Raw genomic sequence first — 26,868 nt, 5'->3', positions numbered from 1 at the left:
TGTATAAGTAGTTGATACAGCCCAGTTCGTCACAGAAAAAGCCGTCCCCACTACTGAGTACATCAGTAAGAAGTGCTACCACAAGAAAGTAGCATCCATCATCAGAGACCCCCACCATCCTGGCCTTGATCTTTTCTCTCTACTGCCATTGGGAAGGAGGTACAGAATTCTTATGCTCCATACCACCAGCTTCAGAAATAGTTATTAACCTTCAACTATCAGGCTCCTGAACCAGCGTGGATAATTCACTCACTTTAACTCTGAATTAATTCCACAAGTTAGTGTTGGCCAGAAAGAACTACAATCTACAAATCAGCTAATAGCAATGAGGCAACAGCAGTGGAAACAGACAAAGCAAATGTCTTTGTTCTTGCCATGTAGTCACAGGAATGGAGGTGACCATTTTGTAAGACTTTTCTTGTGGCTGCCATTTTGTGAACTGTTTGGTGAATTAGTTCTTGCTCAGGGATAGCTTAATTGAAGCAACTGAAGATGAACACAAGGAGTTCATGCTAGTGATCTGTTCAACCGGAGACCATTCTCGGATAAGAACATAGAACATAGAAAAACTATAGCACAACACAGGCCCACATGCTGTGCCAGACATGTACTTACTTTAGAAATTACCCATAGCCCTCTATTTTTCCAAGCTCCATGAGTCCCTTAAGAGACTCCATCCAGGAGTCTCTTAAAAGACCCTATCATATCTGCCTCCACCACTGTTGCTAGCAGCCCATTCCACACACTCACCATTCTCTGCATAAAAAATTACCCCTGACATCTCCTCTGTACCTACTTCCAAGCACCTTAAAACTGTGCCCTCTCGTGATAGCCATTTCAGCCCTGGGAAAAAGTCTCTGACTATCCACACAATCAATGCCTCTCATCATCTTATACACCTCTATCAGGTCACCTCTCATCCTCTGTCGGTCCAAGGAGAAAAGACCAAGTTCACTCAACCTATTCTCATAAGGCATGCTCCCCAATCCAGAAGCTGTTTATTATGTAAAGTGGCAGGCTTGCAGAAAGATCAGCTTGTGATCTGGCCATCTGGGTCCAGTGTTTGGCTGACTTGGTTGGACTGGTTTGAACCAGTTTGAGTTGGAAAGAGCAAAAGAAACTACCGAGGTCACAAGACCGGAGGCAAGAGCCATAAAGTACTACTGCTTGTAGCCTTGGGGCAGAACCAGAGAGAAGCTCACACAGGTCTGTCAAATGATCTTGACTAACAAGAGATGAGAGGGCATACAGGAGTGAGATATACCAACTAGCTGAGTGGTGTCACAATAATAAGCTTAGCTTTGCTGAATGGTGTAACTAGCACAAGGGATGCTCCAATTTCTTATCTTCTTTAGTTTTAGCATCATCTCTTCACTGTTCCCATTCATTCCACTCTATCCATCAGCCCAACCATGTCTTCAATGGTTCATACCATCTATATACTTTTTGCCTCTCAGTATCCATACAAAATGGACAGAGTGGATGTGGCAAAGTTGTTTCCCATGGTGGGGGAGTCTAGTACGAGAGGGCATGACTTAAGGATTGAAGGGTGCCCATTTAGAACAGAGATGCAAAGAAATTTTTTTAGCCAGAGGGTGGTGAATCTGTGGAATTTGTTGCCACGGGCGGCAGTGGAGGTCAAGTCATTGGGTGTATTTAAGGCTGAGATTGATAGGTATCTGAGTAGCGAAGACATCAAAGGTTATGGTGAGAAGGCGGGGGAGTGGGACTAAATGGGAGAATGGATCAGCTCATGATAAAATGGCGGAGCAGACTCGATGGGCTGAATGGCCGACTTCTGCTCCTTTGTCTTAAGATCTTATGAAAATAATAACATTGTACCTCAGTTTTCCCTCTACCATCATCAACCATCCTCTCCTGAGACGCCACTTTCGGAAAGGCATGCATTTGGGTGGCATCGAACTTCTGTTGGCTAATCTGGGCTGGAAAGGAAACAGAAGGTGTGAAAGATTAGCGATATTATGAACTCCTAAAGAGTAAAAGGACAAGGCCATTCACCCATTTTTCCATGGTTGATCTATAGCTTTACTTGGTCTATTTGTCTTATTTCCATATCTACACTGCACTTATTTGCCCCCACCTCACCCCAAAAGCCAAAACTCTAGTGCTCAGACCATAAAATGTTGTCAAAGCAGGCCTTTGTATGGCTGCAGCAAAACACCTTTTCCTTTAGATTTTAGCCATCAAGTTCAATGGCGCATCATTCCATTCAAAGGGCCAGATTGACAACCCAAAGTACTTCTGAAGGCCAATCACATGAAATGAGTATAATCACTATTACTAAGGAGAAGGTGCTTGAGAAGCCGAAAGGTCTGAAGGTCACCTGGACCAGATGGACTGCACCCCAGGCTTCTGAAAGAGGTGGCTGAAGAGATGGTGGAGGCATTAGTAATGATCATTTAAGAATCACTAAATGGTTCTGGAGGTCTGGAAAATCGCAAATGTCACTCCTGTCTTTAAGAAGGGAGGGAGGCAAAACTCAGGAAATTATAAGCCAGTTAGCCTAACTTCAGTGGTTGGTAAGATGTTAGAGTCTATTATTAAAGATGCGGTCAAAATCAGCATGGTCTCCTTTAGGGGAAATCTTGACTGACAAATCTGTTGGAATTTTTTTGAGGAAATAACAAACAGGATAGACAAAGGAAAGTCACTGGATGTCGACATCTTGAATTTTCAGAAGGCCTTTGACAGGGTGCTACACATGAGACTGCTTAACAAGATAAGAGGGCATGGTATTACAGGAAAGATACTAGTCTGGATAGAAGATTGACTGACTGGCAGGAGGCAAAGAGTGGGAATAGATGGTGTCTCTTCTGATTGGCTGCTGGTGACTAGTGGTGTTCCACGGTGGTTGGTGCTGGGACCAATTCTTTTCATGTTATATGTTAAAGATCTGGATGACGGAATTGATGGCTTTGTGGCCATGTTTGCAGATGATACAAAGACAGGTGGAGGGACAGGTAGTATTGAGGAAGCAGGGAGTCTGCAGAAGGATTTGGACAGATCAGAAGAATGGACAAAGAAGTGGCAGATGGTTACAGTGTAAGGAAGTGTATGGTCATGCACTTTGGTAGAAGGAATAAAGGTGTAGACTAGTTTCTAAATGGGGTGTGAATTCAGAAATCAGAGGGGCTTTGGAGTCTTAGTGCAGGATTCCCCAAGAGTTAACTTGCAAGATGAGTCCATCATAAGGAAGGCAAATGCAATGTTAGCATTCATTTTGAGAGGACTAGAACACAAAAGCAAGGACGTAATGCTGAGTATTGGTCTGACCACATCTGGAGTATTGTAAGCAGATTTGGGCCCATATCTGGGAAAGATTGTGCTGGTGTTGGAGAGCGTCCAGAGGAGGTTTATGAAAATGATCCCGGGATTGAAAAGAGAGCATTTGATAGCGCTGGGCCTGTGCTCACCGGAGTTTAGAAGAATGAAGGGGAATATCATTGAAACCTATCGAATATTATTAGAGTGGACGTGCAGAGGATATTTCCTATAGTGGGAGAGTTCAGGACCAGAGCACACAGCCTCAGAGTAGCGGGATGTCCATTTAGCACGGAGATGACGTGGAATTTCTTTAGCCAGAGGATGGTGGATCTGTGGAATTCTTTGGCACAGACAGTCGTGGAGGCCAAGTAATTAAGTATATTTAAAGCCGAAGTTGATAAGTTCTTCATTAGTAAATGTGTCAAAGGTTAAGGGGAGAAGACAAGTGAATGGGATTGAGAGGGAAAATAAATCAGCCACGAATGGATGGTGGAGCAGACTCGATGGGCCCAATGGCCTAATTCTGCCCCTATGTCTTATGAATGTGGAAGTTCCAAATTTCCTGAGAAGGCCTCACAATACATGTGAACTGCTCCAAAGTTACAGCCCTCCTGGAATTTGCTGTTCCAGTTTTACAGGCCAACAAACTTATCATTTCAAACATTTCCCCCCCCCTCTGTACACAATTGCCACATCTTAGTGATTTGTGTAAACAGAGCTCAAACCTCTCTGGACCTTCACTTGGATTATGAAAAAACATGTCCATCATCAGAAAAGACATAAAAGTTCATTCATCTTTCCACTTATTCCTGCCCCACAGCAAACAGTTCATACTGTGCATACTCACCAACTTTACCAACTGTGTGTGTCTTCCCTAAACCCACTGTCTGCCCCTTCACCGTCCATTTCTTGAAGAGCTGTTTGAACATGGCTGACTCAGCCCCATCATTGACCATCTCAGTGCTAGTAGTGTTTGGGTATCCCTTCAACTTCATAAACTCCTGTGTGAGATTAAAGAATTCATCGATTCAGAGCAATATTGTTAAAAGTCATTCGTGAATAAAAACAAAAACTGCTGTATAAAATCATGAAGACCCATTTTCTTTAACCAAGAGTTCCAAAACCAGGGATGTACATTTAAGCTAATTGACAAAAAAGATTAGAGCGGAAATCAGGATGGATGGTAGGTGTCTGGAAATTTCTTCCCAAGAGGGGTGGGTGGTACAAATAGGCGGCAGAAACCTTTATTACATTTAGCTGTTGCCTGGATGTGTACTGTAGCTCTATGGATACAGGCCAGGAAGGAGAGATCAGGCTGGGTAGCACTCGAACTGGCCAGCTGGTCTCCTTTGCCATTAATTTTTATTTTGGATTCTGTAGGTCAATTTGATTCCAGTGATAATTTCTGAGCAGGTTTAGATAAGCTCCAAGCACAGGAGAGGCAACCAGACTTCTGCACTCAGCAAGCATTGCAATGGCTTCCATCCAGTTGAGCAATGCTGACTCTGCCTAGACTTGCAATCTTGCTGATCTCAAATGAGACACTAAGGCAACCGCAGACACTCTTTTATAAACAGAAGTTCACCAATATTTTTGATATTGGCCACTTGTGCTGAGAAGGAGCATGTGTAGACATTAAGCAGGGAAGGATAAGGTTAGTTTGGGTTGCATGATTTTCCCGTGGGCTTCCTCACTCGCTATCCAAGTTCAACGTGGAGAATATGCAGAGAGGAGCTGTCTGTCCACGAGTCAGAGCTTTTGGCAGAACACAGCAACTAAAAGTTATCCTCCCTTCCTTCCACCTCCCCCCTCCACCCCTCTGAGGATTCAATCAAGTAAGTGGCTATCTAGATCAATCTGGCACCCAAAACATAAAACCGACAACTGGATGTCCAGACGTTGCAGGATGCTATTCTGAACCAGCAGACTTAAACACTGCAGCTCTTTAAACATCCCACAATTTCAAGAAAATAGTCCAAACTGCGATTTTCGATAACAAAGCTGCAACATCTGCATAAGCATCAAGAAATGAAAGACAAAGTAAAAATTGCTGCCTGGCCTGCTGCGTTCACCAGCAACTTTGATGTGTGTTGCTTGAATTTCCAGCATCTGCAGAATTCCTGTTGTTTGTAATTGTTTTACTTATTTAGTTTCCCCCCCAGTGTAAATTCAGTTAGAGTAAATTTTATTCTCGATCTCTAATTTTTGGGTAGTGGTTGGTCAATTCTGCAAGGGTGAATTTCTGTTGCCCAAATGGCCGTAACATTAGGGTTGCCTGGATTGGTCTTTCCACCTGTGCAATCAATGATGCAATAACACTGATCATCAACTACAACGGCATCCATATCACTCACTGCTCAGACCTGTTTTACCTCAGGCTAACACTGCACTGCACTCTCTTACACATGTCATACAAAGAAGGGAAGAGATCTATAACTGAAAGATCATTCGGGTGCTTGCAAATATGAAAGGCAGGAGTACAGTTATCCATGATAGCCATTATAGAAACCACCATCCAAACCCTTCAGTCCATTAGATTGAAATTACCAGAGCTCCAGAGACTGCTGCTTGTTTTTCTTTCTTTGAAGCTCGTTTTCCTTTCCAGACATAAATCTTGGTTCCACCTTGATCGAGAATGAAGCAATCCTGGAAGACATTGAACAAGTTCACATTATTAAAATGCAAAAACTCAGAAGTAATATATCTGACCACAATATAAACAAAGGTCTAAAGGAAAAAAAGTCTACATTTTCTCTAGTTAACTGTCATCTCTTAAGGTCAAAGCCCTGATAGTTTCAAGGCTGGAGGTGTTAAGCCTTGGCTAAAGGCTTGTAACAGGTAGTTCAATAAATCAACAATTAGCAACAAATTCAATTCAATGAGCAGTAAAGAGAGGAGCAGAAACAGAAGAGGCCTTCTGACAAACAGGTCCTCCCGGAGTTACAAACACCCAACTTGCATACATTCAACCATTTGAGAGACCAGCAGGGTGGATTTGCCAGCTGCTGTAGGGCTGCAGGAATCTTCTACCCAATCAAAACTCTATCCAAGGCCACACTTCCAACTTGCAAACTGCTTGGGTGGCGAACAGCTCACAGGAATGGAACCCAGTCATAACCTGGGGAGGAGCTGTATTGAAAATGCTTACTGTGTAAAGGCATCAGGAGGGTGTACTGTATACTCACATTGTGATCCAGCACGTCCTGGACGAGAGGCCGTGTGGCAACTTCTGTAACCTTCATTTGTCCACAAGCATCTGAAACACTGAGTTATCAAGACAGCTTGATTTGCTTTTCAGACCTTTACTGTTTGTAGCTATCATTTTGTTTGAATGCTATACTACACACATACACCTCGAACAGAGAACACTACAGCACAGTACAGGCCCTTCAGTCTACGACATTGTGCCAACATTTTAACCTATTGCAAGATCAATCTAACCCTTCCTTCCCCTGTAGCCCTCCAGTTTTCTATCACCCATGTGCCTATCTAAGAGTTTCTTAAATGCCCATAATGTATCTGCCTCTACCACCACCTCTGGCACAGCATTCTGCCCACCCACCACACTGTGTAGAAAAACCTACCTCTAACATCCTCCCTACACTTTCCTCCAATCACCTTAAAATCGTGCCCTCTTGTATTAGCCATTTCCACCCTGGGAGAAAGTCTCTGACTATCCACTCTTATCTGTGCCTCTTATCATCTTGTACACCTCTATCAAGTCACCTCTCATCCTCCTTTGATCCAAAGAGAAAAGCCTGGGCTCACTCAACCTTTCCTCATAAAACAAGTTCTCTAATCCAGGCAGCATCCTGGTAAATCTCCTTCGAATTCTCTCTAAAGCTTTCACGTCCTTCCTATACCCACAAAATAATACAGTAATCCACAAACTCAGTTTGCCATAGAATGATAATAGAGACATACTCCACACGTCTACTCCCCAATACACAAAACATGCTCCATGTAATGCTTCATATTTACTATTTAATGTAAAACCCATTCCAATCTTACTGGTAGAGGGCAAGTTTGGCTTTCTGCTGCTGATCTGCCATCTCATCAGGTAGCGAACGGTTAATTGCCTTGGTCCTTTTTCCGAGAAACTTTACTAAAACCTTCATCAGCTCGGGAGATTTTATCTCCTCATTGCCTTCGATTATTCCGATCCCTGCACGTCCACCTCGCTCCCGATCGCGAATATCCTTAGCGAGTTGCATGCCCTATGGCAAGAACAAATGGGAGTTCTAAAAACCATTAATTCGTCTATTTTTTTGTGAGGAGGCACTATGCTTATGGTCTCTGGATATCCCAAAGTCCTTTACAATTGACATACTTTTTGAAGTGTAGTATCAGTTGTACAGTAGGAAGCACACCAGCCAAATTGTTCAGAGCAAGCTCCCACAGACAATAGCTAGAGCATTTGTTTCATCATTGGTTGCGGGATATACAGTACTGTATTCTAGTCAGGGCACAAGGAGAACTCTACTTTTATTTGAAAGAGCGTCAGGCATCTTTTACATCCACCTAATGGGCGGAGAAACACCTAGTTTAATATCTGATCTGAAAGACAATGCAAGGAATACATGTGGTTCTGCAACAAGAGTGCCAAATTTTGTGTTCACGGCTATTGGAGCTTAAGCTCAGAGGTGAGGGTGCTACCGAATGAACGTGCCACTGAGATTAGAAGCAAGGCATCTCATTACGCACAGACGACATTTGTCACAGACACAATTAACCAGATAATAAGGTCCCTCATCTGGCTTGCACTGACCAGAACAGATATTTATTTCAACTCATCTACACCATTGTAGTACAGCAGGATTTCTAGACAACTGTACCTTTAACCGTTCCATCCGATTACTCTCTGGCCCATTCCACTGAACGATGACTTTGCCGACATCTAGAAGAAAGACATCACCCAAGCTGTAACTTTCCCAACTCATTTTAACCTGAAAAACACAAAGCACACGTTAGAATAATAGATCCCAGTGCAAAGCCTGCAATAATATCATCAAGCTTCTAAGATGTTCCCTCAGGCTTTGACCATTCTGGGGCATTTAAAACAGGCACCACAGAGTGTGTGGCAAACCAGGAGATCAGGACCCACCTGCTAATCTGTGATACTGGGAAAGAACATCAGTCAATGGGCAATTTGCGTTCAGTAGAGACCTTCTCTCCAGCAACACCCTATGGTTGGAAACAGAGTGCTGATGAAAAGGAGTTTCTATTTGTATGCCTATGTTTCTCCGAATGGATGAATTGAAAGCCTTGTTTCATAAGATAGAGAAAACACGGCAAGGTGAAATGATTGATCACCACCACCCCTCCAGTAGAGGAATGTTTGAGTATCACTGTATGGGTGTATGTCACTATGTCTTTCCTTTGTTGTAAATACCCCTGATCTGATAGGAAAGGGTGTGTGAATTTGCTTTGGTTTTGCATATATTTAAGATCATAAGACCTAGGAACAGAATCAGTTCATTCGGCCCATCGAGCCTGCTCTGCCATTCCATCATGGCTGATTTATTTTCCTCCTCAACCCTGTTCTCCACCCTTTTCCCCATAACTGTTGACACCTTTACTAATTAAGAACCTATTAAGCTCTGCTTTAAATACACCCAACAGCCATCTGTGGCAATGGATTCCACAGATTCACCACCCTCTGGCTAAAGAAATTCCTCCTCACCTCCGTTCTATAGGGATGTCCTTCTATTCTGAGGCTGTGCCCTCTTGTCCTAGACTTCCCCACTATAGGAAACATCCTCTACACATCCCCTCTATCTTAATAGATTTCAATGAGATCCACCCCCTACCCCATTCTTATTTACAGAACAATCAAACACTCCTCATACATTAACCCTTTCATTCTGGGATCATTCTTGTGAACCTCCTCTGGACCCTCTCCAATGTCAGCACATCTTTTCTCAGATAAGGGCCCAAAACTGCTCACAATACTCCAAGTGCAGTCTGACTGGTGCCTATAAAGCCTCAGCATTACATTCTTGCTTTTATATTCTAGTCCTCTCAAACTGAATGCTAACATTACATTTGCCTTCCTCACCACCAACTCAATCTGCAAGTTAACCATTAGGGAATACTGCCTCTGATCTCTGAATTTGTTCCCAGCTAGAAAATAGTCTACGCCTTTATTCCTTCTACCAAAGTGCATGACCATACACTTCCCGACACTGTATTCCATCTGCCACCTCTTTACCCATTCTCCTAATCTGTCTAAGCCCTTCTGTAGAATCCCTGCTTCCTCAACACTACCTGCCCCCTTATCTTTGTATTGTCTGCAAACTTGGTCACAAAGCCATCAATTCCATCATCTAAGTCATTGATATATAATGTAAAAAGAACTGGTCCCAACACAGACCTCTTTGGATCACCACTAGTCACCGGCAACCAATCACAAAAGGCTCCCTTTATTCACACACTTTCCCTCCCGCCAGTCAGCCAATCTTCTGTCCACGCTAGTATCTTTCCTGCATTACTATGGGCTCTTATCTTGTTTTGCAGCTTCGTGCATGGCACCTTGTCAAAGACCTTCTGAAAAGTTGAGCTGAAAGATTTAGAAGGTTGAGGGACAATTTAATTGAGAAGTTTCCATTCCTTCACCGAGTTTTTTTTTAAAAAATAGGAGTTGAAACACAGAGACAATTTTCTCGAGTGGGAAAGAATAGAACAAGGGGTGGATTAATGTTAAAATTGGAGCCAGCTGGTCCAGGAGTAGCAAGAGGCAGTGGCCACCATGATTTGTATGGAGATGTAACGATCTCAGCGAGTCACTCTGTCAGATCAGGCTGCGGAAAATTAGAAGTTGCAACATACAGAACCTGAGACTTGCTCTGCTGTCCAGTTAGTTTGTAGCTGATCTCAACCTCAATATTATTTATCTTCTTTTGACCCAGCTCTGGATAGCTTTGTTCATTAAAAATACATTGATCTCAACCCTGAAAGCTCCAGTAGTGATCCAGTATTTACTTCCACAACTCTCTACCACAGATATGGATCACTGGCCTTCAGCTGTGCTGGAGGTACATTCTTACCTCAGTAGCCGTGACATTCCTTTTCCCTTTCACATGGAGGAGACGCTGCACATCGTAAATGTTGGTTTCTACGTGCTTCATACCAGAGTTCACTCCTCCCTTCTTGTAACTGCAAGGAACAGGCACATTGTCATGGAAGTGTGGAAGTGGGGGCAGCAGGGAGCTCAACACTGCACCTGCACGTTCCTACCGTACTGCGCTTACGTGGTGCCTTCTGTAAAACTGGTGGGTCAACACGGTTGCAGAGGATGTCAGAACATAGAGATATAAGTAGGGTGAATGTTCAAAACCTCTTCTGTTTCACTGAGCTTCCAATTCAAATGGTGTAAAGAAAAGATGTAAATCATAATGTGATATAGATCACCAGAACATGAAGAATGATTACATTTCTATCAAGACAGAGCCTGTCTCAGGCCCCTTGTGAGGTATAGAAGGATGTCAGCACCTACCTCCTTCTCACTACTACCATTCAAACACAAAGGTCAGTTGCCAAAGCATTAATTAATTTCCCATGTCTTCCTCCCACTTCCACTTTCCTACTTTCAAAACTCAAGATTGTTCAACAGACTGTAGAAAAGGACAATGTTAGCACCTAATCCAAGGAAAGTCAGCAAATTACTTCCAAGTCACACGGTATCATGACTTGGAAACATGGTCTTCCTTTCAACATTGGTGGACTTGTCCAACATCCGCACAGAGATCTTCCACTGAGACTAAAGCAGATCTAGAACAAAACCCGTCACCACTCTAAAGATTACTAGCGATAGACAACAGAACCTGAATCATTGCCAGTATTGATTCTTGTTCGATGCCAAGCATAAAACACATGACAATACTATAACAGACAACACAATAACAAACAACAATTTACAAGACACTAGTGCAAACAGCCATGAGCAATTAACAATTAGCAGAATGGTCACATGTCCAAATGTCAATAATCAAACTTAAATAAATGTGAACATATGAACAGACTCAATAATTATTAACAGAACAAGGAGAGCAGGAAAGGTGTTTAACAGATGTTGTGCAGGGACAGTTCAGGTATGACAACAGAGTGAACTTAGACAAGAAGCTGGATAGCTACAGGAAAGAAGCCAACACCCTGACAACAATTTATACAAAATCCGCATAGAGGTTTAACGTGGAGCCAGGAGCGGCACAATGCTGCCCTGGAACCTCTCAATGACCAACGCAGGGCTGCATTGGTAGAAGCTTAGACAAAGGCTGGCTGTCCATCAAGCCTCAGCATGTGTCTCAAGAACAACCAACAAGCATAGAATAGAACAGAGCTTTACTGGTATTGCTGAAGACAACAAGATTGTGGTGGTACCTCAGTCCATGTAATACAGATACTTACAATGCATGCGGTACGGCTTAATTTTTTTTTTAAATTCGCATATTTACATGAAACAAATGGCTTTGATAGTCCATGACACTAAAAAGCCATTGGCAAGCTGAGGTGTAGCATTATTCAGCTGCACAACAGCCCTCAGGAAGAAACTGTTTTTTAGTCTTGCTGCCTTGGCTAAGATGTTTCTGTATCTCCTACCAGATGGCAGGAGATTGAACAGACAGTGTCTGGGATGGGATGGGTCTTTACTGATGTTACGAGCGTGCCGTAGGCATTGAGAGTCGTAGATTGTCTCCAGGTTCAGTGGTTGAGTCCCAGTGATGTTCTAAGCCATCCTAATCACCCACTGGAGTGCTTTGTGATCTGTCTTGCTGCAGCTAGAGTACCGCATTGTCATTCTGTATGTCAGTAGGCTCTCTCTCACACATTGCAATTTTTGAGGCAGATTAGCTCTCCTTAAGCACCTGAAGTAATATCATCACTTGTTGTGCCTTCCCTACTATTAAGGTCGTGTTGATAGACTAAGAGAGCTCGTCGGTGATGTTCATCCCCAAAAACATGAAACTAGAGACCCTTTCCACCACCATTTATGAATAGTGGGTTTGTTTGGGGCCTCTTACTTTCCTGAAGTCGAATTATCATTTCTTTCGTCTTCTTGATGTTGAGTGATAGGTTGTGGTTCCTGTACGAATTGGACAGTTTCACCGCCTTCTCTCTATCTGAAGATTTGTTATTGTTTGTGATTAGGCCAATCACAGTTGTGTCATCTGCAGATTTGATGACTGAGTTTGTAGCGTGAGCATGAGTAGCATAGGTGAAGAGAAGTAGAGAAGTGGCTCAGTTCGTACCCCTGCGGGCACCAGGGTTCGGGATTGGGGTGGAGGAGGTTAATATGCATTTGCCTAGTTTCACATTTTGGGTATGATTAGTGAGGAAGTCCAAGATCCAATTACAGGTTGATATGTCGAGGCCTAGATTGTGGAGCTCAACAGTCAGTTTGTTCGGTAGTGTGGTGTTAAAGACCGAGCTGTAATCAATAAAAAGCATCCTGATGTAGGTGTCTTTGTGCTCCAGGTGTTCTGAGATAGTATGAAGGGTGATAGAAATCATATCTTTATTTGATCTATTCACCTTGTAAGCAAACTGGTGCTGGCCCAAGGTAGCCAGGATTACACCCTTGATGTGGGACATGACCAGTCTTTCCAAGCACTTGGCAACTATGAGGATGAGTGCCCCGGACTGTAGTCATCAACACTCATCGCTGCCCACATCTTGGGGATTGATATGATGGTTGCTGCTTTGACGAATGCCTGAACCATAGCCTGGGAGAGTGAGGGGTTGTAAATATCTATCAGAACTTCTGCCAGATGGTTGGCACAGTCCCTGACAACCCCTCTGGGTATGCCATCCGGTCCCGCTGCTCTGCATGCATTGACATTACGAAGTACATACCTCATCTTATGTATGTGTCTCAAGAACAACCAATGCTGAAAATGTTATGGAAGGAGACTGTAACCTAACATGAATACACAGTTTGATTGACCTGTTAGCTCGATAAATACCTAGAGCCTATCCCATGTTGTTAGCTGAATCCAGTAGGCTGGTGCAAGAGGTGTTGTAATTAACCACTGAAGGAGGTGGGAAAGAAAAATTTGTCCAGATTTTCTGCTCAAGCCCCCTCCAGCAATTCCACCTGCAAAGCACACGTCTTGGGAACAGCGAGCAGAACTGGAGCAGCTGGAGGTCATGCCCCACCCATGAGTGAATTGTCCCACACTTCTCATTGTTGAAGGTTACGTGTGACCTCTGGTTGGGTAGGTGAAATGCACAATGTCAACTAGTGCCTGAGACACCGTAGTTCAACAAGTAATGAATGCACTTGGTGGTGAGTGAGGAATAGCAAAACACAATGATAAATGTCCGGGCATTACCAGGAAGAGTAGAAAGCGCGAGACAGCTCTTTCGTACGAGTAGCAGAGGTCATGATGGACCTTCTTCTGTGGTTTAACGTTCTAGGACTAGAAGTTATTTGTGGATATGCTTTCAGTTCTAGGCTACAGTAAAACAACAAAACATTCCCTTTGGAAAAGGAGCTAGTGCTTTCCTGGTGTACATGACACATAAATTCTTCTCGAGGTCCAGGTGTCGATTCTAACCGATGTTTCGATGACAAACTCCGCCATCTTCATCAGGGATGATACCTGGGCATGTCTAGTCCGGTGATGGATAGATAGATATATATATATCATTCTATTCTATTCTCTAGTTTTATTTCAATGGCTTCCTTCACCAGATGGTCCCAAAAGCCAAAAGCTTCCATGCTGTCAAAGTCAATCAATCCTGTAAGGAAGCTCAAATCCCAGCTTATGTGGGTCTAAGATGACCTGGGATGGCTGGCATTTACAGGATTCCCTGTGAATACTAAGTAACATATATTGGCCAGACTGGAAAACCTGCATCAAGGAGCACAGGAGGACAGGAAGTGTATCCACTTGGGTTACCTGGCGAAATCGGCAGTAGCAGAACATTGCATTCGCAATGGCCACAGGATTGACTTTGATGGCACAAAACTACATTGCCGAGCCAACGGCTTTTGAGGCTGCTTGGTGAAGGAAGCCATTCAAATAAGACTAGAGAATATGAATTTTAACAAAGACAAAAGGTTTTGCTCGAAGTAAGAACTGGAATATGACTTTAAACAAGGTGGGACAATGGAAACCTGATTGGTTGAGGACTACCAATCAAGAGGGATGGACGACGGAAGTTGAGTATATATGCTACTAAACTAGACATGCCTAGGCGTCATCCCTGATAAAGATAGCAGAGTTTGTCATCGAAACGTCAGTTAAAATTGACACCTGGACCTGGCTAGAAGCCCGAGAAGAGTTTATGCATTCCCTGTGGAAGTTTCACAATAAATATGTGCTTCAAAAATTCAGATTCAGGCTCAGTATTCTTCAAATATTGAGCACTATATTAAAAATAAAAAGTGCAGGATGGAAAGAAGTGTTTCATTTTCCTTTCTGCAAATGCCGACTGGTTTGTTGAGTGTTTACAGCATTTCCTCTTTTTACTGAGCACTATACTCTGCATTCCCCTAATTACCAAGCCCCAAGTTCTCTGTCCTCCCATTCACAGACAAGAGAAAGGACTCACATGATCCCACTTTTGAAGTAACCCTTGAAGGTTTCTGACTCATGCCCTTGAACTTCTCGATGCTGCACTGGACTTCCATTGAGGTAGTCATCCAGATGTATGGTGTAGATCGCAGCCAGACCCTGCTCATCCTGCGACGAGTCCAACCCAATCCAGTAATGGATATCACGATGTAAAGCACTGCCAACACTCTGGGTCTGCATGATGGATGAGAAAGAGACATTAGAGCATAACTAGACCATTTGGCCCATCAAGTCTGCTCTGCTATTTCAATCATGACTGATTTATTTTCTCTCTCAACCCCATTTTCCTGCCATCTCCTGGTAACTTTTGACACCCTTACTAATTAAAAACCTATCAGCCTCCGTTTTGAATATACCCAATAATGTGGCCTCCACAGCCACCTGTGCAATGAATTCCACAGATTTACCACCTTCTGGCTAAAGAGATTCCTCTTTATCTCTGTTCTAAAGATACGTCCTTCTATTCTGAGGCTGTGCCCTCTGTTCCTAGACTCCCCTGCTATAGGAGACATCTTCTCCACGTCCACTCTATCTAGGGCTTTCAATATTCGATAGGTTTCAATGAGATACCCCTCCGTTCTCCTCAAAAGAGAATACCAACTCTGTAAGCACCAGTTATATTTAAGCACATTTAATATAACAAATGCTTTCAGAAACACAAGAGGGCAAAAATGACAATGCCACTTAAGTAGTGTAGATGACCAAAAGGTCAAAGAGGCTTTTGAGGAGCATATTTTGGGAAAAGGAGGTAGAGAGTGATAATAAGAGTGAAAAGGCTTTTTTTTAAACAGAGCAATGTTTGACCAGGAGCCAATGTAGGTCATCGAGCAAGGGTTTAATGAGACAATGTGTTACACATGATTCGAAGGGTGTAGATGCAGGCTCAGACCTGTATGCCCTGCCGCTAAGCTTCATTAATGCACTGCCCCAGAACAGGCCATTCAGCCCAACAGGTATGCATGGGAGTTTATGCTCTACATGACCTTCCTCCCACTTTATTACTTCTAATCTTCTCCCATGGTTATCTTGCTTCTCCTTAAAAGCACCTCTGCTCTTCATCTTGGCCACTCCTTCATACCACCCTGTCATTTGCAGTCAAAAGATGCTTCCAACACCAGTTGGTTGATGAGGTCAGAAGCTAACATTCTGGTGAATTTCCTTCTCTAGTCCAGGGGCATGGAGATCAACACTCAGCTCAAAAAATTAAACACGACAAACATTTTTTCAAAATGTTAGTCCTAACCTGAAGATCTTCAAACAGAACAACCCTCTCCCATCCCCACCAATATACCCAATATACATGAACACATCTATGGGAAAACAACTGTCACATTGGTCTCAAAAATCTTTGTATCTAATCCTGGGATTGTTTGATGGGACGGTACATTATTTTATAGCTATTCTACTCTTTTACTTCAATTTAGTTTACAATTTTTCAGTTTATGTACCACATTAATGCAGAGCAGGGAAGCATTTATTATGTAATCCACGCTGCCCATGCCCAGGCAGTGTTTGACTGGGTAGCATAGAAGGAGCTTAATATTGTATCTAAGCCTTTTTTATTTGAATTTTCCCACTCGTTATCTTTATTGGAAAAGCAGCAAGTAGGATTCCAAGTTTCAAAGCTACATATTTATTTTTAAACTGACATGAACATGAAAATATTTCCCTATACACAGAATGGCAAAGACATGATTTTGATGTGCTGTCCTTGCTCTGGGAGTGTTTAGATGGAACAGTGCAGAGGATTGTAACTATGCATCTAACCTGTGATATTCCTACCCTGTGTGATATCGCATCCAAAAATTTGGAATATTTTTCATTCTCTATCACCGATTTCTATTGTTTTAATACGCATAAAAAGTCAACTATAAAATAGGTTTATTATTAATTCCATTTCTGATGAGCAGCCAGATCTTTAACTTACCGCCAGGAGGATGTAACAATCACCATCAAAAAAGTTCCCATAAGACTTCTGAGGAACAGGCACCAATTCCATTTGCTGATAAAATTAAATAGGTCACATTTAACAGAGAAAAGCAATAAAACTAGTTAAATAAAAGTCTGCAACGACATTGGGCGTTCACTTCCAATGTTTAACAAGGTCCGAAACAAATAGCGTGCAATTGGTTTTAAATGTGTAGTTGGTCAAGGATTTTACTTTGCATTAATGTTTGTTGATCCCCAAAGAAGCCTTTACACAGATGTTTGTCCTCCAACGTGTCAAACTTACACCAGATTTACAGCTGCTGACTGAGATGGTCAACACCCTTCATTTGCTTATGAACCTCAGACCCAAAGTGCCAACTAACCTCAATCCTCCAGATCAGGATCCCTGAAGTATCGGTGACAGCTTTAAAAGCAATTTCCAGTGACATGATAGCTCAGATCCAGCAAATCAGTAGTATTTCCTACAAAAAAAATGAGGCAGGCAGAGCCAGGATTGACAACTCTGGTTGAACGAATTTCTGGAAGTTTGGCAACATAACCTCCTGCCTCCTGTTACCCCTTCCCTGCTCACCCAACATAACAGCCCACATTGAGCCCCAATCAGAAAGATTTTTTATTACCTAACTGATGATTCTTCACTCTCAGCTGAACGATCTTTTCTCTACCTTCAGTATTTTAAAATCTAGATCTAAAAGAGTTCACAGGAAGTTCAAAGCTGTTATTATTTTAACTGGACATCCCACCTCTCCCAGAAGTTCCGGGAGTCTCCCGCATATTAATAGTGGTTCCCTGATGCTCGCAAATTATATACAATATCACGGAAATCAATTTTTTTGAGAGTTAATGAGAGAAAGCAAGAGAGAGCACGAGAGCGTCCACGAGAGAGCGCGCGCGAGAGAAAGCAAGTGAGAGCGCTTGAGAGCGCGCAAGCGACCACAAGAGAGAGAGAGAGAGTGACAGCACGCCATTGCAAAAAAATATAAAACGTACGTCACCCCAGACTACACTAAAGTGTACCCCTGTCTAATAGGGGTAAAAAATAATGACATTTGCAACAGTGACTTTTCTATTGCCCATGGTGGGTTAAGACTGTAAAAGACGTGTTGAGGTGAGTTTAACAGGTGTCATTCATTCATTAGCATAGCTAACATTATTTAAACTAGCTGGCCAGCTGCTAAGGAGCTACTCTATTGCAGACATCCCACCTCTCCCAGAAGTCTCCCGCAAATTGATGGTGCTACCTCCCTGATATGAGTTTGTGCAGGGTGGGATGTCTATTTTCACCCCTGTGATTTTCCTCCCAGATTAACCTCCAGGATAGTCCTGGAAGCAATGTTGGTTTCCTGGAGAGCAATGGGAACTCTACAAGAACTGAAAGCATAAGTAGAACTCAGAGTAACCCACAGGCACATATATCGTACATACTTCTGTGTTTGCCGCATAAATGCAGTTTCACAAAATTTCAAGCATGGAGTTATACTGCTTCTTTTTGAACAGTGAACCTTCCCTTACTCATAACATCGCTTTCCCCATTAAACAATCTCACTGGGTGTATTAAGAGGAATTTAAGATGAAGCAACAAACAGGAGAAACAACAGAAGAGAAATTGCAGTGATATGTCCAAGTAAAAGAACAGTACTCAACTGATTAATTTCTCAGGACTGCACCTCAAGGCTCTACATTGCTGATCTTTAACAAGAATGAGAATGATATAATTTGTGCACTCTCCTGAACCAGCGACCTGCAAATTTCAGGTGCTGTCCAATGTAAAAATGAAAACTGAAGAGCTTTATGATAAACTTACATGTACATTACCTCAATGGTTCGCTGATCAAAACTCAGCTGTAGGCTGGGATGAGAGGAGAGCAGGAGATCAGGCAGAGACAAACGCAGAACCACTTGCAATCAAAGCTCAAAGAGGTATCAGATGGCGTGTTCTAGCTGTTCTGGGCGTTGCCATGTATTTGCATGGCACATGATTTCACCTGTTTGGATTTAAAGAGAGAGAACAAAAGATGTTAGTAATTCAAACTCACGGAAATATGACTGACAGCAAAGCCATTCATTCCTCCTGCTCACTAATCTCGCATGGCGTTACAGATAATCAGGAGAGTGGCTAGAGTCTGTCCTTTTAAAGGCCACCACTCAGATAGTCACAGGTTGCTGCAATCGCATCCCAAGATTAGACATGAAATGCCAAGGAATGTTTGTAAATTGGTTAAATGTACCAAGGTACAGTGGAAAAATTTTGCTTTGCATGCCATGCATATATATCAATTCACCGCGTCAGTACATTGAGATAGCACAAGGGAATACAATAGCACAACAACAGAATACAGAATAGACGATTACAGAACACTACACCATGTTGTGCAAGTGGATTGGCCAGAATGAGGTAGATTGTGAGATCAAGAGTCCATCTTATCATACTAGGGAACTGTTCAATAGTCTTAAAACAGTGGGGTAGAAGCTGTACCAAGCCTGGTGGTGTGTGCTTTCAGGATTTTGTATCTTCTGCCTGATGGGAGAGGGGAGAAGAGAGAACGTCCAGTGTGGATGGGGTCTTTGATCATGTTGGCTGCTTTATGGAGGTAGTGCGAGGTGCTGACAGAGTCCGTGGCGGGGAAGCCAGTTCCTGTGATGTGCTGAGCTGTACCCAGAGCTCTCTGCAGTTTCCTGCAGTCATGTGCATATACCATACCAAGGCATTATGCATCCATTCATCTGGATACAATGCTTTAACTCCGCCATAGACAGTCCCAGGCCCAGGTGCGAAAGGAGAAGGGTTGGACAAAGGGCTAGACACCCCATCCCATATAAACCCAGATCTACAGATATGCCAACAAGGCTCAAAAGACATCTCTGGGAGAGGAAGGATCTTCACCTAGAGGAGCAACTTGAAAGACTGGCCCAGGACAGAGGACCCTGGCAAGCTACTGATGGTGGCCTACGCCCCAGTAGGGGAGATGGACTTAAAAAAATGCAATGCTTTCTATGGTACATCCATGAAAATTGTTAAGGGTCAAAGGGGACATACCAAATTCCTTTAGCCTCCTGAAGAATCAGGGATGTTTGTGAGCTCTCTCAGCCATGGTGTCTATGTGTTTGGACCAGGACAGGCTGTTGGTGATGTTCATGCCTAGGAACTTGAAGCTCTCAACCCCCTTGACCTCAGCACCTTTAATGTAGACAGGAGCATGTGCACCACCACACTTCCTGAAGTCTCTGCCCAGCTCCTGTTTTGCTGACATTGAGAGAAAGATTGTTGTTATGACACCATGTCATTAGGCTCGCTATCTCATTGTTATTTGAGATTCATCCCACTACAGTGTTGCCACCTGAAAGCTTGTAGATGAAGGTAGTGATGGGCAAGGACAGGTAGCCGACAAGTTATACTCAATAATCTAAAATGTGTTCATCTCTGGCTGTGTGGCCAAGTTTCATATTTCATACATCATAATAGGTCATAATAGGCTCGGCAGAGATGGTGCTCGGTGCTCGGTGTCGGAGGACCGGTCGGAGGCTCGAAGTTTTCGGACGGACTCAAGAGTCGGCTGTGGTCGGGTGCTTCCAGGGTGCTGCATCGGCAAGTTTGCGGCGCTGGAGGTTCATGGCAGAGAGAGTTTTTTTTCTTCCTTCTACCGTCTGTGTGAGATGATGGGACTTTCAAGAGACTTTGAGACTTTTTTTTATCGTGCCCATAGTCTGTTCTTTATCAAATTACGGTATTGCTTTGCACTGTTGTAACTATAGACTCAGGGCAATCCCATTCTTCTAATTATTTCCTGGTAGACCATTCTCTTCCAAATACACATCAACATAGTTAGATAAAGGGGCAGGTAGTGTTGAGGAAGCAGGAAGTCTGCAGAGGGTCTTAGATTAGGAGAATGGGCAAAGAAGTGGCAAATGAAATATAGTGTAGGGAAGCGTATGGTCTTGAACAGTTAGAAGAAATAAAGGTGTAGACTATTTTCTAAATGGGGAGAAAATTCAGAAATCAGACATGCAGAGGGACTTGAGAGTCCTCGTGCAGGATTTGCTAAAAGGTTAACTTGCAGGTTGAGCTGGTGGTGAGGAAGGCAACTACAATGTTAGAGTTCATTTTGAGAGGATGAGAATGTGAAAGCAAGGATGTAATGCTGAGGCTTTATAAAGCATTGGTCGGACCGCACTTGGAGTACTGTGAGCAGTTTTGGGCCTCTTACCTGAGAAAGAATATGCTGGCATTGGAGAGGGTCCAGAGGAGGTTCATAAGAATGATCCTGGGAATGAAAGAGTTAATGTATGAGGAATGATTGAAGGCTCTGGGCATGTACTCACTGGAGTTTAGAAGAAAGAGAGGGATTTCATTGAAATCTATCAAATATTGAAAGGCCTAGATAGATAGCATGTGGAGTGGATGTTTCCTATAGTGAGGGGAGTCCAGTACCAGAGGACACATAGAAAGATGCCCCATAGAACAAAGATGTGGAGGAATTTCTCTAGCCAGAGAGTAGTGAAACTGTGGAATTCATTGCCACAGACAGCTCTTGAGGCCAAGTCATTGGGTATATTTAAAGTGGAGTTTGAGAGGTGCTTGATTAGTAAGAACATCAAAGGTTACAGGTAGAAGGCAGGAGAACAGGGTTGAAACGGATAATAAATCAGCTATGATGAAATGATGAAGCAGACTCGATTGGCAAAATGGCCTAATTCTGCTCTTATGTCTTATGGGCTAACACCTCCAAATCTCCTACCACGCACTTGCACTAGGGCAATTTACATGAGCCAATTAACTTACCAACCAACACACCGTTCAGGGGCACCCACAGAGGCACAGCGAGAACAAGAAAAATCCACAGGATCAGCACCAGAGGTCAGGATCAAACCAGGGTTCCTGGCGATGTCAAGCAGCAGCACCTACTGCTGTGCCACCAGTCAACTATCTGGCACAAAATGAGCCATGCTGGGTCTTGGGTCAGGCAAAGGCCTCGAATGTTCACCTGCACCAATTAAAGATATCCAAAGAAATCGTAGAACTGTTTTTTCAATGACACGTGCTTTTCTAGAAATGGAGCCACAGCACAGAAACTTTGCCAGAGGCTCTGTTTTGCTCTGTGCGTCAAGCTAAAGAAAAGTGTGTTTATTAAAAGTGGGATTCCAACATCAAATTGTCCACTCACAGAAAATCTAATGCTTTCAGATACAGCTTCATCACTTTTCTGTGCCAAGCTTTGCCAACTCAAACATTTCTTTAGCCTTTATGAAAAATGTGACCCAATTTCCTTCCTAACTGGTATTATTCTAATTATAACATTGCCCATGCGTGTTGTATATTCTCCCACCAGAGACAGCAGTCATTTTGCATCTGTCCGATACCTTGACTTCAAGCATTATTGTAATGTAACTTGCCACCTCCAGTCTTTGTTCAGAATTCAAAGTACATACATATATGAAAAAGGACCTAATGCTTTCCTGGTATATATGGTGAACAAACTCTTCTTTGGCTTCCAGCCTAGAAGCCTGAGAAGCATTTAAACTACATGTATGTCACCAGATACTACCCTGAGATTCATTTTCTTGTAGGCATTCACAGTAAAATAAAGAAATGCAAGAGAGTCCATGAAAAATTGCACACTGACTGACAAGCAACCAATGTGCAAAAGGCAAACTCTGCAAATGCAATAATAATATCAATAACAAAAAAAATAAACAAATAATACTGAAACAACAGGAATTCTGCAGATGCTGGAAATTCAAGCAACATACATCAAAGTTGCTGGTGAACGCAGCAGGCCAAGCAGCATCTATAGGAAGAGGCGCAGTCGACGTTTCAGGCCGAGACCCTTCGTCAGGACGAAGGGTCTCGGCCTGAAACGTCGACTGCACCTCTTCCTATAGATGCTGCTTGGCCTGCTGCGTTCACCAGCAACTTTGAAATAATACTGAACATGAGTTACAGAGTCCCTGAAATTGAGTCCATAGGTTGTGTACAGGGTTGTGGTGAGTGAAGTTATCCATGCTGGTTCAGGAGCCTGATAGTTGAAGGGTAATAACTGAATAACTGTTCCCAAGCCTGATGGTATGGGACCTAAGGCCATGATAGCAGTGAGTAGAAAACTGGTGCTTCCATACCAGGCAGTAATAAAACCAGTCAGTACTCTCTCCACGGTGCATTGATAGAAAGTTGTCCAAGTTTTAGATGACATGGCGAATCTGCACAAACTTCTACGTAGAGGCACTGCCATGCTTTGTCTGAAATGACATTACTTGCTGCATTGTGTCTTAAAATTCTTGCATTCAAAACAGAAAGTAGAGCAAGCTTGCATGTTTTAAGACAGAGATTCAGGGGGTTGAGTAATTTTTTAAATAGGGAAATAAACGTTTTTTTTAAAGTATTTATTATCTCCATGATAGGATTCACCCTGTAGTATGAGAAGGAGAAGCTAAAGTCAGACATGTCAGTGTTACTGTGGAGTAATGGGAATTACAGAGGCATGAGAAAGGAGCTGCCAAAGTTGAATGGAAGGGGACACCAGCAGGGATGATGGCAAAGCAGCAATAGCTGGAGTTTCTGGGAGCAATTTGGAAGGTGCAGGATCGTTATATCCCAAAGAAGTAGTATCTAAAAGGAGGATGATACAACTGTGGCTGACATTGGAAGTTAGAGTCAGCATCAAAGCAAGAGAGGGCATACAATAGAGCAAAAATTAATGGGATGCTACAGATTTGGGAAGCTTTTAAAAACCAACAGAAAGCAACTAAAAAAGCAATAAGGAGAGAAAAGATGAAATATGAAGGTAAGCTAGCTAATAAAATAAAAGATACAAAAATATTTTTCAGATATATAAAAAATAAAGGCGAGGCGAGTGGATATCAGACCACTGGAAAATGATGCTGTAGGAGTGGTAATGGGAGACAAGGAAATGGCAGACAAAATCATTAATATTTGCTTTAGTCTTCACTGTGGAAAACACCGGCAATATGCCAGAAATTTGTGAGTGTCAGGGAGCAGAAGTGAGTGTAGTTGCTATTAACAGGGAGCAGGTGTTTGGGAAGCTAAAAGGTCTGAAGGTAGTTAAGTCACCTGGACCAGGTAGTCTACACACCAGTGTTCTGAAAGTGGTGGCTGAAGAGATTGTGGAGGCATTAGTAATGAACTTCCAAGAATGACTAGATTCTGGAATTGTTCTAGTAAACTGGAAAATTAGAAATGTGTCTCCACTCTTCAAGAAGGGAGAGACAGAAGAAAAGAAACAATAGGCCAGTTAGTCTGACCTCAGTGGTTGGGAAGATGCTGGAGTCCATTTGCTAAGGATGAGGTTTCCGAGTACTTGGATGAACATGATAAAATAGGCCAAATTAGCATGGTTTCCTGATAAATCTGTTGGAATTCTTTGAGGAAATAACAGGCAGGATAGACAAAGGAGAGTCAGTGGATGTTGGTTACTTGGATTTTCAGAAGGTTTTTGACAGTTTTGGTCTCCCAATTTGAGGAAGGACATTCTTGCTATTGAGGGAGTGCAGCGTAGGTTCACGAGGTTAATTCCCGGGATGGCGGGACTGTCATATGTTGAAGGATTGGAGCGACTGGGCTTGTATACACTGGAATTTAGAAGGATGAGAGGGGATCTGATTGAAACATATAAGATTATTAAGGGATTGGACACGCTAGAGGCAGGAAACATGTTCCTGATGTTGGGGGAGTCCAGAACCAGAGGCCACAGTTTAAGAATAAGGGGTAGACCATTTAGAACGGAGTTGAGGAAAAACTTTTTCACACAGAGAGTTGTGGATCTGTGGAATGCTCTGCCTCAGAAGGCAGTGGAGGCCAATTCTCTGGATTCTTTCAAGAAAGAGTTAGATAGAGCTCTTAAAGATAGCAGGGTCAAGGGATATGGGGAGAAGGCAGGAAAAGGGTACTGATAGTGGATGATCAGCCATGATCACAGTAAATGGTGGTGCTGGCTCGAAGGGCTGAATGGCCTACTCCTGCACTTATTGTCTATTGTCTATTGACAAGGTGCTGCACACGAGGCTGCTAAACAAGAGCAGAAGCCATGGAATTACAGGAACGATACTAGCATGGATAGAAGATTGGCTGACCAGGAGGAGGCAAAGTGTGGAAACAAAGAGGGCTTTTTCTGGTTCGCAGCCAGCGACTATTGGTGTTCTGCAGGGGTTGGTGTTGGGACTGTTTCTTTTCACATTATATGTCAATGATTTGGATGATGGAATTGATGGCTTCATGGACAAGTTTGCAGACAATACAAAGATAGGTGGAGGGGCAGGTAGTGTTGAGGATGCAGAGTCTGCAGAAGGACTTACATTAGGAAAATGGTCAAAGAAGTGTCAGATGGAATACAGTGTAGGGAAGTGGATGGTTATGCACTTTGATAGGAGGAATAAAGGTGTGGACTATTTTCCAAATGGGAGCAAATTCAGAAATTAGAGGTGCGTAGGGACTTGGGAGTCCTCGTGCAGGATTTCCTAAAGGTTAACTTGTAGGTTGAGTTGATGGTAAAAAAGGCGAGTGCAATGTTAGCATTCATTTCGAGTGGGCTAGAATAGAGTGGGCAAGGATGTAATGCTGAGGCTTTATAAGGCATTGGTCAGACCGCACCCAGACTATTCTGAGCAGTTCTGGGCCCCTTATCTAAGAAAGGATGCACTTACATTGGAGAGGGTCCAGAGGAGGTTCACTAGAATGATCCCAGGAATAAAAGGGTTACCATATGAGGAGTGTTCAATGGCTCTAAAGCTGCACTCATTGGAGTTTAAAAGTATGAGGGGGGATCTCATTGAAACCTTCTAAATATTGAAAGACTAAGGACTGAACTAAATCACTCTCCTACATAGCGGAGATTGCATCTGATGTCATGTGGAGATGACAAATTGATCAGTTGAGGAGAGCAGAGTCAATTGCTGGAGAAGAAAGTTGTCCAGAACTGTCAGAAAGAACCACTTTCTGCAGTCCCAGAGTCAACTCCTACAACCACCACTAGGAGTCCCCAGAACCTGAGATTGTTTCACAGCCACAGGTCTCACCTGCCAAGCAGAGTGATTGCCCCCTCCTCCTTCCACCTCTACCCCCCTAGGTCAGGAAAGATGTTATCCCACAAGAGTAAGAAATCCTCTACTGTAGTTAAACTTTTAGGCCTAAATGGGACAATTTAAAATTTACTCCGCTGTGTATATAAGTTGAGATGCATGCTATATTGAGCTGGAGTTTATAGCTAAGCAGGGGGGAGTGTTGTGTATTTAATATTTCAATAATATTTGGGTAATAGTGTAAATTTGTTGTTTGATTAAGCATTCTTTGTTGTTTACATAATTCACTATGGGTTGTCTGTAAAAGTACGTGAATGACATATGCCACCATGCACCTCACTTAAAGTAAAAATGAAACTGGAAGTTAAAAACAAGTATCTCCTGGCTCCATGTTTTTCTTTAATTCATATTGTTTTGGAGTTACAAAACATAACAGTAATACTCCTTTATTTCCTTTAGCACCTCACTTCAGGAAAGTCATGGTAGCATTGGAGGTCTTGAAGTTAGACAAAGGCCAATCAAGGACTGTATCAGAAAACACTTTTTTCTACACAATGCATTATAAATTTAGAAATCTCCCTGGAGTCTGGTGACCTGAATCTGATGAGGCCAGACTACATGTCAGGCTTCGATTGGGTCAAGTATCAAGCAATAAGCCCTCAGGTTTGGATTGACCAGGGTCACGTTTTAATGTTACGCCCAAGCAGATTTCCAACTCTCCTTCAGAAAAGATGCTGTTGAGTCACTGGAAATATTCCAAAACTAATATCACTAGATTTTTGTTAGCTAAGGGTATTAAGGGAAATGGAAGCAAGGGAGAAAACAGATTAGAGGTAAAATCGCCATGATCTCATTAACTGGCAAAACAGGTTATTTTTGTTCCTACAAAACTGACAAGGAAGGTGGTGTATAGTAGCATCGTGACTTGAAAATTACCCTTTAAGTCACACACAATCCCCACTTGCAGTTATCCACTGTTCTTTCCATCGTTGGGTCAAAATCCTGGCAAATGTTTTCAGCACTA

At 42.8% G+C, this 26,868-nt stretch overlaps 1 protein-coding gene across 5 annotated transcripts in view; it reads right to left on the bottom strand.

The window, feature by feature from the left end:
* Nucleotides 1-18,723, bottom strand: part of avil (advillin) — a 39,537-nt gene extending 20,814 nt beyond the window's left edge. The window contains exons 1-12 of one of the 5 annotated variants that reach the window (XM_063037841.1): nt 18,630-18,693; nt 18,459-18,503; nt 17,177-17,275; nt 16,792-16,866; nt 14,842-15,038; nt 10,332-10,440; nt 8,121-8,231; nt 7,297-7,502; nt 6,471-6,549; nt 5,833-5,931; nt 4,133-4,286; nt 1,843-1,943 (exon numbers count right to left, since the gene is read on the bottom strand). In XM_063037841.1, coding sequence (XP_062893911.1) covers nt 1,843-1,943; nt 4,133-4,286; nt 5,833-5,931; nt 6,471-6,549; nt 7,297-7,502; nt 8,121-8,231; nt 10,332-10,440; nt 14,842-15,038; nt 16,792-16,866; nt 17,177-17,242 — 1,197 coding nt within the window. In that variant the 5' untranslated portion in view covers nt 17,243-17,275; nt 18,459-18,503; nt 18,630-18,693. Of the gene's footprint in view, nt 1-1,842; nt 1,944-4,132; nt 4,287-5,832; nt 5,932-6,470; nt 6,550-7,296; nt 7,503-8,120; nt 8,232-10,331; nt 10,441-14,841; nt 15,039-16,791; nt 16,867-17,176; nt 17,276-17,434; nt 17,468-18,458; nt 18,504-18,618 lie in introns of those variants that run through there. The other 4 variants (XM_063037840.1, XM_063037839.1, XM_063037842.1 and 1 more) reach the window with 4 other exon arrangements.
* Nucleotides 18,724-26,868: the final 8,145 nt, after the last annotated feature.

The sequence above is a fragment of the Mobula hypostoma genome, chromosome X1 (assembly GCF_963921235.1).
Source record: "Mobula hypostoma chromosome X1, sMobHyp1.1, whole genome shotgun sequence".
In the NCBI taxonomy this organism is placed as follows: Eukaryota; Metazoa; Chordata; class Chondrichthyes; order Myliobatiformes; family Myliobatidae; genus Mobula; species Mobula hypostoma.
Note: the sequence above shows the minus strand (reverse complement) of the source record. Positions and strands in the feature narration are given on the sequence as shown.